General features: G+C 37.8%; 1 protein-coding gene across 1 annotated transcript in view; it reads right to left on the reverse strand.

Annotated features, from left to right (window-relative positions):
• Positions 1 to 12,156, reverse strand: part of LOC106520850 (dolichyl-diphosphooligosaccharide--protein glycosyltransferase subunit STT3B) — a 110,000-nt gene that overhangs the window by 17,044 nt on the left and 80,800 nt on the right. The window contains exons 7-9 of the mRNA XM_014013112.1: positions 9,900 to 10,046; positions 3,190 to 3,238; positions 2,467 to 2,621 (exon numbers count right to left, since the gene is read on the reverse strand). Of these exons, the coding sequence (XP_013868566.1) occupies positions 2,467 to 2,621; positions 3,190 to 3,238; positions 9,900 to 10,046 (351 nt within the window). The remainder of the gene's footprint in view (positions 1 to 2,466; positions 2,622 to 3,189; positions 3,239 to 9,899; positions 10,047 to 12,156) is intronic.

Raw genomic sequence — 12,156 nt, forward strand, 5'->3', positions numbered from 1 at the left:
AAAAAAAAAAAAAAAAAAAAAAAAAAAAAAAAAAAAAAAAAAAAAGTTTGTGAAAGAGTTCAGTCGATCTTTATTTGTGGCTGTTTAAAAGCTGAACAGCTCTGCAGAAAGAAGAAACACTGATTTACTGAGGCTGTATCGTGAGACAAAAGGCTCGTGTAAAACCAGGAAACTGTTTTTATACAAGCTGATCAAAGATTATCGCAGCAGAATCAGCTTTTTTTTTTTTTTTTTAAAAAAAGGCCACATCGCAGCTAAACTGACTGATCTCTGGAAAAGTCATTTCATTAATCACCTTTAAAAAGAACAAAWCTTTTAAGTTGTTCTCTGATCACCAGCTGGAGCTCTTCTAAACCTTGGACAGACAAAGACGGTTCATGTAGAATTCTCCTTTTATTGTCGACTTTAAAAAAGTCAAACATAAAAGCTAACGTTTGGCACATTTTCAGTACAAAACATTCAATCACARATATTTAAACTGTGACACCTGTTGGTACGAGCGAAACGTGGAATATTTAGTAGAAATTTGCCGTCTTTAGAATAAAACTGTCACCATAAACGTTGGGAGTTTCCACATTTGGAAAACATTTATTATGCGGAGCATTAATACCTTGAAGCTGTTAAAATGACAGCGTTCGGTCACTCACACATTGATCATGTCTTTATTAATGTTGCTCACGCGTCAGACGTGCCTGAGAAAGTGACAGACGGTGCGCTCGTGCTAAATCGGCTTAACTATAAAAAGGTAGCTGTCAGTTTTGAGAAAAATAAAAAACTGTTTCCTCCCGAGGACAAACTTGTTCCTGTTTTGTCAGGTGAGCTCACGAAACTCTGCAAGACTTCAAGTTCTTGTAGAGCTGAAGGTTTCTCACCGTGTGTTCCATTACAAAAGATAAGATTAAAATTCAAAAATCACAAGCGTGTCACGTTTTGTTCAAACTGCCGTAGCTGGAAGCAGTTTAAAGTATTTATGTGGTACAACACTAATAAGAGCTTCAGCTGCAGGTCGAATGCTTTTAATCTTTTTCTTTTGRCTCCAGTTGACTGCAGGTAATTAAAACCATTTACAAAGAAATTTTTTCATTTAATTCTCCAATAACAGCTTCTTTTTTTTATCAAATTAACTCAATAAAGCTGTTGGTTAAGGTTATTAAAGGACTTCAAACTTTGGATATATATTGTAAATATATTGTATTTAAAGTCACGTACCTGAAAATTGAACCWAAAGTTGTTTTTTGTGCTTTTTGGAATGCCTTGTAGTTAAAACACACATGGATGCATATCCTATTCTACAAGTGGGGGCTATAATTTAGTTTTACATGTATGATATCAGCAAACATGGAAGATTCTAGGGCTCTAAGAAAATTTCGATGCACTGAAATATTGCAATATTTCATGTCCCAATACTTTATCGATTCTCTAAAGCCATGTATTGATTTTTAATTAAGGTTTAAAATTTAAACTTTTAATCCGTTCATTTTTGTGTTGTAGTTTAGCCTCCGACCACTAGTTGGCAGCAGCCAGCCAGCCAATAGTCATAAATATAGGCTATTGTTAGTGTGATGGTTGACCATATTTTTACAATACATTAATATTAAAAAACTGCCACAAATATATTATCAAACCATGTAATAGCACATTTGAAATAATAAATATTAAACAAATAAAATACATCTGAAACATAATATATGGCAACATATGGCCTTGCTTACAGTATCACAATATATCATGGCATGATTTGTATCATATCACCAGATGCCAATACGCAGCCCTAGAAGATTACAAATCCATTCTCAAAAGTCAAATATCAGTTTTGTTCCTTTTAAATCTGTGTTTCCACTTTCAGAGAGCCAGCAGCTCGGTGCCATTTGTCCCAGCAGGGTTACCGTAGATTCTTATAACATGCTGCAGTAAAGCTTTGTTTCCYCATTTTTCTTTACTGAACCCTGAAATAAATATGCATGTAAATATTAGCTGAAGTTATAACATAAGGTTTGCTACCCTGATGCTCCAGATGCTAGYTTTTTATGGTGTTTATTTAGCAACTATTCTAAATGTCCGCAGCCACGAAAACCCCTAAAATGCCACAGAAGTATCAAATCTACCTGTTAGAGAAAAGGTTAAGGACTGGTCAATAATTTTCCACTTTCATCCTTAAAGTAATTAAATCTGAACTGTTCTGTCACTCAAACTGACATTTTTAAGGATCATTAAAACATAAATGTCAGGAGGCTTCTTTCTCTCTGATCCATGTATATCTGAGCAGGATATTTAAAAACTGTTCAGTAGCTGTGGAGATATAAAATCAAACAGGAAATCAACAAATAGGTCATCTAAAGAAAAGAAATATCATAATATTAGATTATTTCCACGCTGTCAATCAGAAGACGTCAGCTTTCAGCTCTGTGCCACAGAGGAAACTAAAGCTTCACGCTGTAACTGGGTAAATATTTTAGCATCTTGTACCGAAAACACGTTCGTCATTGATGTTCTTGATGCAAAACCAAAGGCCTGCTGGGAAGGTGCAGACCAGGATGTGCAGATCAAAGAAGAAGGACACCCACGTGGTGGGCTGGTGCTCCGACACCGACGCGATGATGGGGATGTGGATCTTGGCGTAGCTGCGGAGAGACAGGGAGGAGGAAAAGAGACGGGTTTGTAATTCAGGCACGCTCTGGGAATGTCGACACAATTAACACAACAGATCTTCCTGATTAACTAGAATTACGAGAAGCAAAAATAAAAATAAAACAAGGATCAGTTTGTTTCCCTTCATATTTATGGCAAAACCTTTAACAAACAGTTTGATTTGTTGGTTCCTTTTAAAATGATTAGCAGCTTTAACAACAGCGTTATAAGTCAGTTTTATAAGTCGAGTGTTTGTATTTACAGGAAGCCTTCAAATGAGAGGCCAAAAACTCCCCCCACAAACAAACAAAAAAATCCCTTCCTGCTTAGATCAGCAACCCCGGCTGCTTTGCTGTGCGGGATTGATCAGCTCTAACTWCACAACCGTTGCAGAGCATCTGGAGGGACGCAGTGCGCCCCCTCTCGCACGGTTCAACACGGTCTGGAACGCGTTCCCTCCTGAGATGTTGCAGAGCGGGTTTACATCCATCTCGGAGAAAACGCACTCGATCGAACACGTGTTCCATCGACAGAGGAGATGTGAAGGTCAGCAGAACTTACCCGGTGTCCCAAAGAGAGTAGAAACGACCACTCCACGGAGCGATGTACCCTGCAGGCAGAGGGGAGGATCAATAATAAAAAAGCTGCTGCTTTAATGTGTTTCATGTAAAAGACAAAGCGCACAGGGATTGTTTGTAGGCGTGAGGAAAGTTTGTCTTACTGTGGAGTTATACCTTAAAAGAAAACACATCCTGCTTTTAAATCCTTATTATTCACATTTAAACCATTTAATTCGGTCTATATAAAGTGGAACTGCAATGATTTGATCGGAGTTCGTCCTGATTGTAACTCCACAAGCCCCTCTTTCACCCCCCTTTTTTGAGGTTTGTCTCAGTTCAACTCATTTTGAGGCTGTCTCTTTAAATCCAAATGAGGTGATTCACACCTCGCCCCCATCCATGTGTGGTCATTTTTATACCAAACTATGCCTTTATGCAGAGTTGTAAAGTAACTAAGTTCAATTACTTCGTTACTGTACTTAAGTAGAAATTTTGGTCATCTGTACTTTACGTGAGTAATTATTTTTCAGCACACTTTTTACCTTTACTCATTATATTTTTACACAATTATCTGTACTTTCTACTCACTACATTTTTTTAAAAAGGTAGGAAGTAGAAAGTCGTTACTCCTATTTTATTCCAAGTTATTACTTAAAAAAATACTATCCTGATAAATTGTGTCTCCTGGATAGGGTTGGGCATAATCGTATCGTGTACAATTAATCGTCAGAAAAACAGTAATCGATTATTTTTTGGCATTTGACGATTAATACGATTAATGCCACCAGACAGAGTCCGCTCGGTGCTCCTCTCTGCTTCAAATATGAAGAACATTAAAAAAAAGTTCTGTAATTTATTTATATAAACAATTCAGAATTTGATGTATAGCCTGAAGTCTGTAATTTTTACACAATTTGGAAAAGATTTTTACGAAGAGCAAATCTTTCCCACTAAATTTGTCATGTGACCAGGACGGGTGTGCAGGGACTCCAGGGCATTAATCGTCAAATTAATCGTTATCGGCTAAATACCACAATTAATCGTGATTAATTTTTTTGCCAATATTGCCCAACCCTACTCCTGGATAGAGTGAATTTAATTGTGGTTGGATAAGAAGTATAAATATATAAAATTCTGACACCCTATAAGCTTGTACATAACCCAATACCGCTGCACGCCGTTAGAAAAAAAATTTTTTTTGAGAAGCCACCTCGCAATAAATGTCATTTTGGAAAAGCTAACTGCTTTCTTTTACTCAGTACTTTTACTTTTCAATACTTAAGTAGATTTTGTGTCAGAAATTTACTTTTGATACTTAAGTACAAAAAATATCAAACACTTTAAGACTTAAACTCAAGTAATATTTTTAGAAGACTAACTTTTACCAAAGTATTTTTATGATAAGATACTTGTACTTTTACTCAAGTATCACTTTGAGATACTTTATACAACACTGAAGAGTAGGGCTCTATGATTTCCGCGATGCAGAAAATGTGGACGAAATCAGGAAATTGACCAAACAAAATGGAATCCAGTATAAAACGTGGAATCTCGTGGAATTCACTTATTCGGCCGAGTTTCAGAGGTATTTTGGCCGATGCCGCTCCCAGTACCTGCCGTTACCTGACAACAGGCACACAGAGTGTGCTCCCTGAACTCCCCTCCACAGAAAAACTAAAAAAAAAAAAGCCACAACCCGCAGCAAACAGACTCGCTAAAACAGCAACGTCCTTCAAAAACATGAAGTTTACGGTAAAGTTTAGCACAGAACAAAACCCCAGAGGTTCTATATTTATCTGGAGAAGAATTTTCTGTAAGTTTTGTCAGCACGATGGGCTGGACGCTGTGAAGACCACTTCCTGTCTGGGTCACATCACAGACAGAGCAGGAGCTGAGAAACACGCTGCAAACTCAACACTTAGAAGTGAGGCGCGAGTTTATCCAAGATTTTGTTGTCGTGTGTGCGGAATCAGAAACACATTTAGAACTAGACATGGGTTTTTACGATGTAAAAACAAGTGTGCATTGTAGCATGTCATTGCAGCATGGCTTTGCCTGCAGCATTGGACTTGCARAATGAACCTTGACCAAGTTCAAATATGTTTTCTAAACCAGCTTGTGCCTGTCACATCAGCAGGTGTTTGTAATTAAGGTAATTGAGTGACAATATGAAGTTGGAAGATATTTTTTGTTAAAGTTGCATTAGCTGGGTTTTGAACCCTGATCTCCCACATAAAAGTCCATGACAAAGACCGTTAGATCAATGGAGCTGTGGCAAAATGTGGTGGCAGGGGTTGGTTTGTATGTGTGCAGAAAGAGGCCACATTGCCAATACAATTATTGACACAAAAATGCATAATATTAAAACAATAGAGCAGTATTAAGCCAGTATTATAGTAAAACATCAAAATACAATCATATTAGTATTGTAAACACTGAACTATTGAGATTAAATATAAAAAACTATGGTGCAGTACCAAGTTGAGTACAGCTGGGGGTAGTATTGGACCATTACAAGGGCCCCATTGACTCCCATTATATGAARTTGGAATAAAGTTTAAACATTAATATTTCCAAAACTACAAGTTGTACAGGTACCAAAAGGCAWAGCAATCATTTGGCACAGGGGCTTTACAGATATAAATTACAATGGCAGCTCTAGGACAAAGTATGCAGGAGGAGAAGCAWGGCAAAGTTGAGATGACTTGGATGGGAAATGAATCACAATAGTGTGCATTGCATTGGCAATGCACACTGAAAAAATGAAACAGCTTTGTCCGTTTTTTTGATAAAGCACTAAAGGTCTTATTCAATAGGCAAGTGTGCATAAATTGTTGCTGTTTGTAGGTTTTATGTTATGACATATTTAATGTTAAGTTCAATTCTAAAACATTTTTATTTTACAGGATAACTTTATTAATGYCAGATTCTGTTTTACATGCAAGGAATGTTTTTTTTTCTAAATTACTGTTTYAAACACCTTGCAGAAAGAATTAAATGTTCTACTGAACCACAGCTATTTGTTATATTAGTGAAAGTGAAATAACAGGCATTTTTTTTCTGTGGCTATTTGTCAAATTAGTTTTCATTTACATTATAATTACACACWTTTTCAATATGGACAATCAGGGAAACAAATAATACTGACTTTATAGGACCCTACTGAATGTGTCTTTTTGATCAATTCGATTTAAATTCACAAAAAACAAACACTAATGCAATCATTAAAGTTGTATTTTTGACATAACTCCCTTTGTTGGGTTCAAATAAACTACTTACGAAAACAAACCCAAAAATTAAAGAGCTATTAATTGTAATGTAGTGGCTGAGTGCACAAAAAMAGCTGTTTCTGACAATTTCGGTTTAAAAAGATCTAGCAAACCCTGAGCAGAGAACGTATAAACGCTGAAAATTTATTTTATTGATGCTGCCTAATTAGGGGGGAATTGACTTGTTTATAAATGTAAGTGAAACCATTTAAGCTGCAAATGAGACTGCACGGGGCGTTTACAAATGTCTTCTTCTGGTTCAGCTTTGATCTGGAATACATTTCAGCTCTGTATCCTGGGGGTCTGCAGACCCATTCAAACACACGCTCAGACAACAAAGTAAAGTCTCCTTCCTATATTCTGCACTGGCTGATGCGCACCAACACAAAGCTCTTCTTTAAGTCAGGTGCTTTGAATGGGATTAAGAGACTTCTAAATAAAATGCTACAAAACTAAACCACAGCAGACAAGAAAATTACTTGGAAAAAATCCGCAGCAGAGGAATGAAGATACGAGAGGTGATTTGTCGGATGGTACTGATTTAACCAATCAATACTTGGCTCTGTGATAAAAAGACAGTGAGGAAAAATACCCGGTTGCTGTGCTGCTCAGAGATGAAAGTCTGACAGATTGGAGTGAGATGTGTGCAAAAACTGGCAAAGCACTCAACAGTCACCGAGTCCTGCTGCTCGACTCAGATGGCAGCGTTCACCACACCAAGCCAGTATCTCCAAGTGACTGAACTCCTGCGTCCACATGAGTCATCGCTCCATGATGGTGTGGATCTAAGACTTAACCATCTTTGCATTGCAGCACGGAGAAAAGTCCAGCACGCAGCGTGTTTACATAATCTAGAGCTGAACATTATACTGCTCGCTACGCAAAAGAAAATCCATGCATATAACATCTGAGAGGACGTCAGTTTGTTTTTTATATACATCTGAAGCTAGGCGCAAGGAGAAAAAGGCACCGAGACGACAGAGAAGAGCTTCAGATCTGTTTCTGCCCAGTTAAATCTGAACGTCAGCAAGAGGAATAAAAATCAGTGATCTGAGAGAAGACAACTGGTTTGAAACGTTAAGCTGTGCAACGTGACCACAACCGGGCTGAAAATATTAAAGAGGGGACATCAACAGGGGACGAAGTTTAAGCAGCCGGCTGCACGTGCAAAAACACACGTGTTTATTATTTATTTAGTTTATTATTGTTAAAATAAATTAATTTTAAAAAAAGCACTTGGAACACGATCATCCAAAACTCATGAGACCTCCAAACCAGAAATTCAAATCTGCTTCTATTTGTTTATCATGAGCTTTCCAAGATCCATTTTCTGCCACACACAACATGCTGATTAGCGGCCCACAGGGTAGGCCTGCAGGTCAGCCCATCAGGGCTTAGTGGATAATACTCTGCAAGGTTTGGCTAAAAAAGAAAAGCAAGATCCAAAATGGATGAAATCCCAGATTTGCATTTATATGAAAATACTGCACAAAAATAAAAAAAATAAAAAAAATCTAGACACACCTCAGTGTTTCAGCAAAAAAAATAAAAAATTGTACAATATTTCCTACAAACAAGCTGCAAAATAAATTAAAATGGAACTGTTTTACTTCTGAGTGTAACAAATTATAAACTAGTTTATTAGATTCAACTTAAACTGGTTTCTGTTCTGTTGGTCATCATTTGCATAAATAAGGAGCAATAAGAACTTAAATCTATCTGATTACTCTGTGGCTTGCTTATGGTTCCTACAGCAAGTTCAACTTAAGACTTTTTAATGCCGTTTGAAATATTAATAAAAGACATTCAGTTATTTATTTTAATAAATAAATAAATAAATGTTTCAATTATTGTAATATTTAAGAAACTACTTACATCCTACTTACGTGTTAGCATTTTTAAGACCTCTGAAAGATTGATTTGAGACATTTTAAGGCTAATTAAGGCTTTATTTTCGTATTGATGAATTTAATGCCTTTTAAGACTAAGGATCTGTGGGAAGCCAGGATGTGTGACAGAAACATAAATGAATTTTGGAATTGAAATTAAATTATAGAACTGAAAGTGGAAGTGGTCAAACCAAATTTTCAATACAACAAAATTCAGTTTCAAAGCAAATTAATTCGGATTCAAAACTTTAAATTCAGTTTACTTTTAGTGAAATTAATTTTCAAATTAACACATTTAATACAGATTAATTCGGAGCAATTCTAATTCAGCTTGTGACGGGACAAGGTTCTTCCCAAAGGTGGGATGTGAAACGCATCATTTGGATTTAAAGAGTGGGTTCGGGCTGAAGCTGCCCCGCTGCCTTTCTTTCCCCTCCTCCCCTCCCACTGTGTGTGTGTGTGTGTGTGGTGAGAGCAGCGCAGCAGTCAGCTCTCCCCACCCGAGGCTGAAGGTCAACAGACGATCATGCTAAGCTTGCTAACTGTTCCACCCTCTGACTGCTGCAGGGGCGTGTCTTAGAGAGAGGCTTTTATACCAGAACACAGCCGCTGTGACGAAACCGTGGAGAAGACACGTCACAGAGGAGAGCCATTAACCAATATGCAAATTAGCCTGCAGTACCACTGCTCTACCCAAATGAGCAGCAAAAAGACGTTTTTAAACCAAATATTACAGATTTGAACAAATACGCACAAAAACATCAAAATTAGCACAGAAACAGTACTATATAACATTTTAGACACATTCTAGACAGTTTATCAGCTAAAAAAGTTAATTTTTGGGTAAGTTACTCTTTAAAGAGACAGCATCAAAACGACTTGATCTGAGACACCTCAGAAAAGCGGTGAAAGAAGGGATTGTGGAGTTACAATAAGGAGGAATTCACACCAAAAGCCTTGCAGTTCCACTTTATATAAACCCCAAATGAAGGATTTAAATGTGAAAAAGGAAGATTTAAAAGTGTCAAGGAATCGCAGTTAAAATGTTTTAGTATCAGCTGGTAAAAATAGATCATTTACTGATGAAACTAACAGTAAATAAAAGCATCTATCCTCATCATTTCATTTAAATTAGTAGTGATCATAATAACGAACACTCAGCTGCATCTTGACCTACTTTGCCACACTTTTGTTTCGTTTGATTGGCACGTTCAAAGACACAAAACAAAAGGTTTTACCGAATGTGTTGACGTTAAGACTGAASCTTTGAGAGCCTAAAGGGACATCGACTTGAGCAAAAATATCTGACAGATGTAGCTTTAACACACAATAGAGACAACAATATATGGTTATAAATTAGACAATGAGTTCTCCATCAATAAGGCTTTGTATGTTTGTTACAAATTGCACAATTAAAGATTTCTTAATTAAAGATAAAAAATCCACTTTTTAGATGCTTAACTCGCTTAAATGAAGAATTAGATAGATCTGAACACTTTTCAGTTTAAAACATTCCTGCACGCTAGTTTTTTCCAACGTGTGGGGATGCAGACCTGTGTATGTGAGATAGATGACGGTGAGGAACACGACACAGGCAGCCAGAGAGATCCCGAGGAAAAAGAGCGTCTGAAACTCCTGTCGGGTGAGTCTGTCCTTCAGGTACTGCAGGAAGGCGTACGCTTGGAGAAGTGCAAACACACCTGAGAAAAAAGCACAGGCAGATATAAAAGACTGAGCAAACACACAAAGAAAAAATAGAAAACAATCTCAAAGTGAATGTTTGAGGAAGCCCTGATTGATGCTGCCTCCTGCTGGGTACAAAGTGCGTTAAAAAGCACCGTTGTCATTTCCCCACACAAAGCGGTCCACGAGATCCCCCCATGGCTCCTTAGGCAGATGTTAAAGACAAACACCTCAGGACAACATATCTGAAATGCAGGAGGTAAGCCTCTTCTCTGTCTGCAGCCTCTTCGGTCACACTTCTTTTTTCTCGGCTGTTTCCTCTCCGCTCGTCCGGTCCATTCCAAACACACAAAAACGATTTGAAAACCAGAGAGCGACCTGGTTTCACCCATTTTCGTCACCCGTTCTCAAACTTTGCGTGAAATCGCCCGACTTCCCCCCGCGAGTCTGCCTCTGCCAGGAGAGGCTCTCGCCATTTTCCGCGGTGAACTTCCTGCCTGTCTTCTGGAGCACCGCCGCGGTGCTAAAACGCCTGTCAGTCTATGCTGCTCTGCTTTCCTGCCTGAGKGGGGTGACACGTCGTCGGCGCTGATGGGTCGCTCTCTTCGCATTTACCGCTGCGCTCCGTGAATGCGCGCCACCAGATGTTCTGAGCAGCTGCTGCCTTCGTGATGCTGACACTCACCTCCTCATTCAGACGGTGGGGAGATCGAACTGACAGATAAACTTTGGAGGGGTACTCCTTAAAAGTTTCTCATAAAGTGTTGAAACAGTCCTACAGACAGATACTTTACTGTACATCTGCTGCAAAGAAGAGAGAGAGAAACTTTGCCTGGATTCGAGAAGCTGCCAACAAGCAGACATGAATGGAGGAATCCTCTTACATACGCATTCATCCCTGATCTCAGGCAGCAGATGGGCCCASTCAAGTGTTGCAACTCTGCAAGCTTTAATAAACTTTCCACACACGGAAACGTTAAGCCCTTCACAGGCTACACAGAAACATGTGGCATGGAAAGGTGCTTTCTTTTTTTTATCTCGCTCTGAAAATGTATTCCAGTCCAGTTTTCTCCCACAGAGAGCGCCTAACACCGTCAGCAAAAAATAAATTAATTCTTGTTGCTACAACCGTAAGTGTTGGAGCATCATAGAAAAATGYAATCGCACATTAAAATAAACATCCAGCATTAGAATTAAAAACGCATCAGAACTGCAGGCTGGTTTAAATGATACCAATTTACCTCTAAGAAATAAAAAAAATAATATATAAATATTTTTGATCATTTTGAGCTGAATTACAAAAATATGACTGAAATTTTTACAATAAAAGCCTTTTACATTTTCTTTGAAACAGTACAGCAGGGCTATTTAACTGAGTTGTTCCGAGGCCTGCAGTGGGGGATGGACATTAACGGTAGGTCAAACACTGCAGCATGTAACAGAACAAGTATGATTTTATCTATTTTATGTTAAATTATGTAAAAACGTAAATGCAAATCCACTTTTGTTTTCATTGTCGGGCCAGATGGAAGTCACCTGCAGGCTGGATGTGGCCCGCAGGCCACCAGTTGAATAACCCTGCAGTACAGGGTTACAGAACCACACCATTGTTGCTAGCAGCTAAGCTATAGTGCATTCACTGACCTGAGGTTTAAAGGGAAAAAAACTAGAAAATTTGCATTTCCTGCAGAAAWGCTGTGAATGCTTAATGCTGAAAGATTTTTGCCAAATAGCTAAAAAAGTTTAAACTAGCCTAAACATTTTTAGGTTTTGAAAAGGAGCTGAAATAATTAGCACAGAGACAGAAAGAAAATTTGCTGAATTAAAACGTAAGAAGCTAAAATTATCACAAAACAGTGACTAGCTGAAAGAATCTCAAATTAGCTAAAAAGTAGCTAAAATTAAAGAAAACAGTTAAAATTAGTAGAAAGCAGCTAAAATAAGCATATAAAATTAGTACAAAACAAATAATCCAAATAGAAGCTGAAGCTATGAGTTTAAAAAGGAGTTTAAAAAAAGGCAGAACCAGTACAAAATGTAAAATGTTTTTCTCAATTTTGAAAGGTTTTAAGGAGGGTGAAGACAGCTCCATTCATTTTCAATGAAAAGATAACGGCCAAATAAGCT

This window comes from Austrofundulus limnaeus, unplaced genomic scaffold, assembly GCF_001266775.1.
Source record: "Austrofundulus limnaeus strain Quisiro unplaced genomic scaffold, Austrofundulus_limnaeus-1.0 Scaffold98, whole genome shotgun sequence".
NCBI classification, from domain to species: domain Eukaryota; kingdom Metazoa; phylum Chordata; class Actinopteri; order Cyprinodontiformes; family Rivulidae; genus Austrofundulus; species Austrofundulus limnaeus.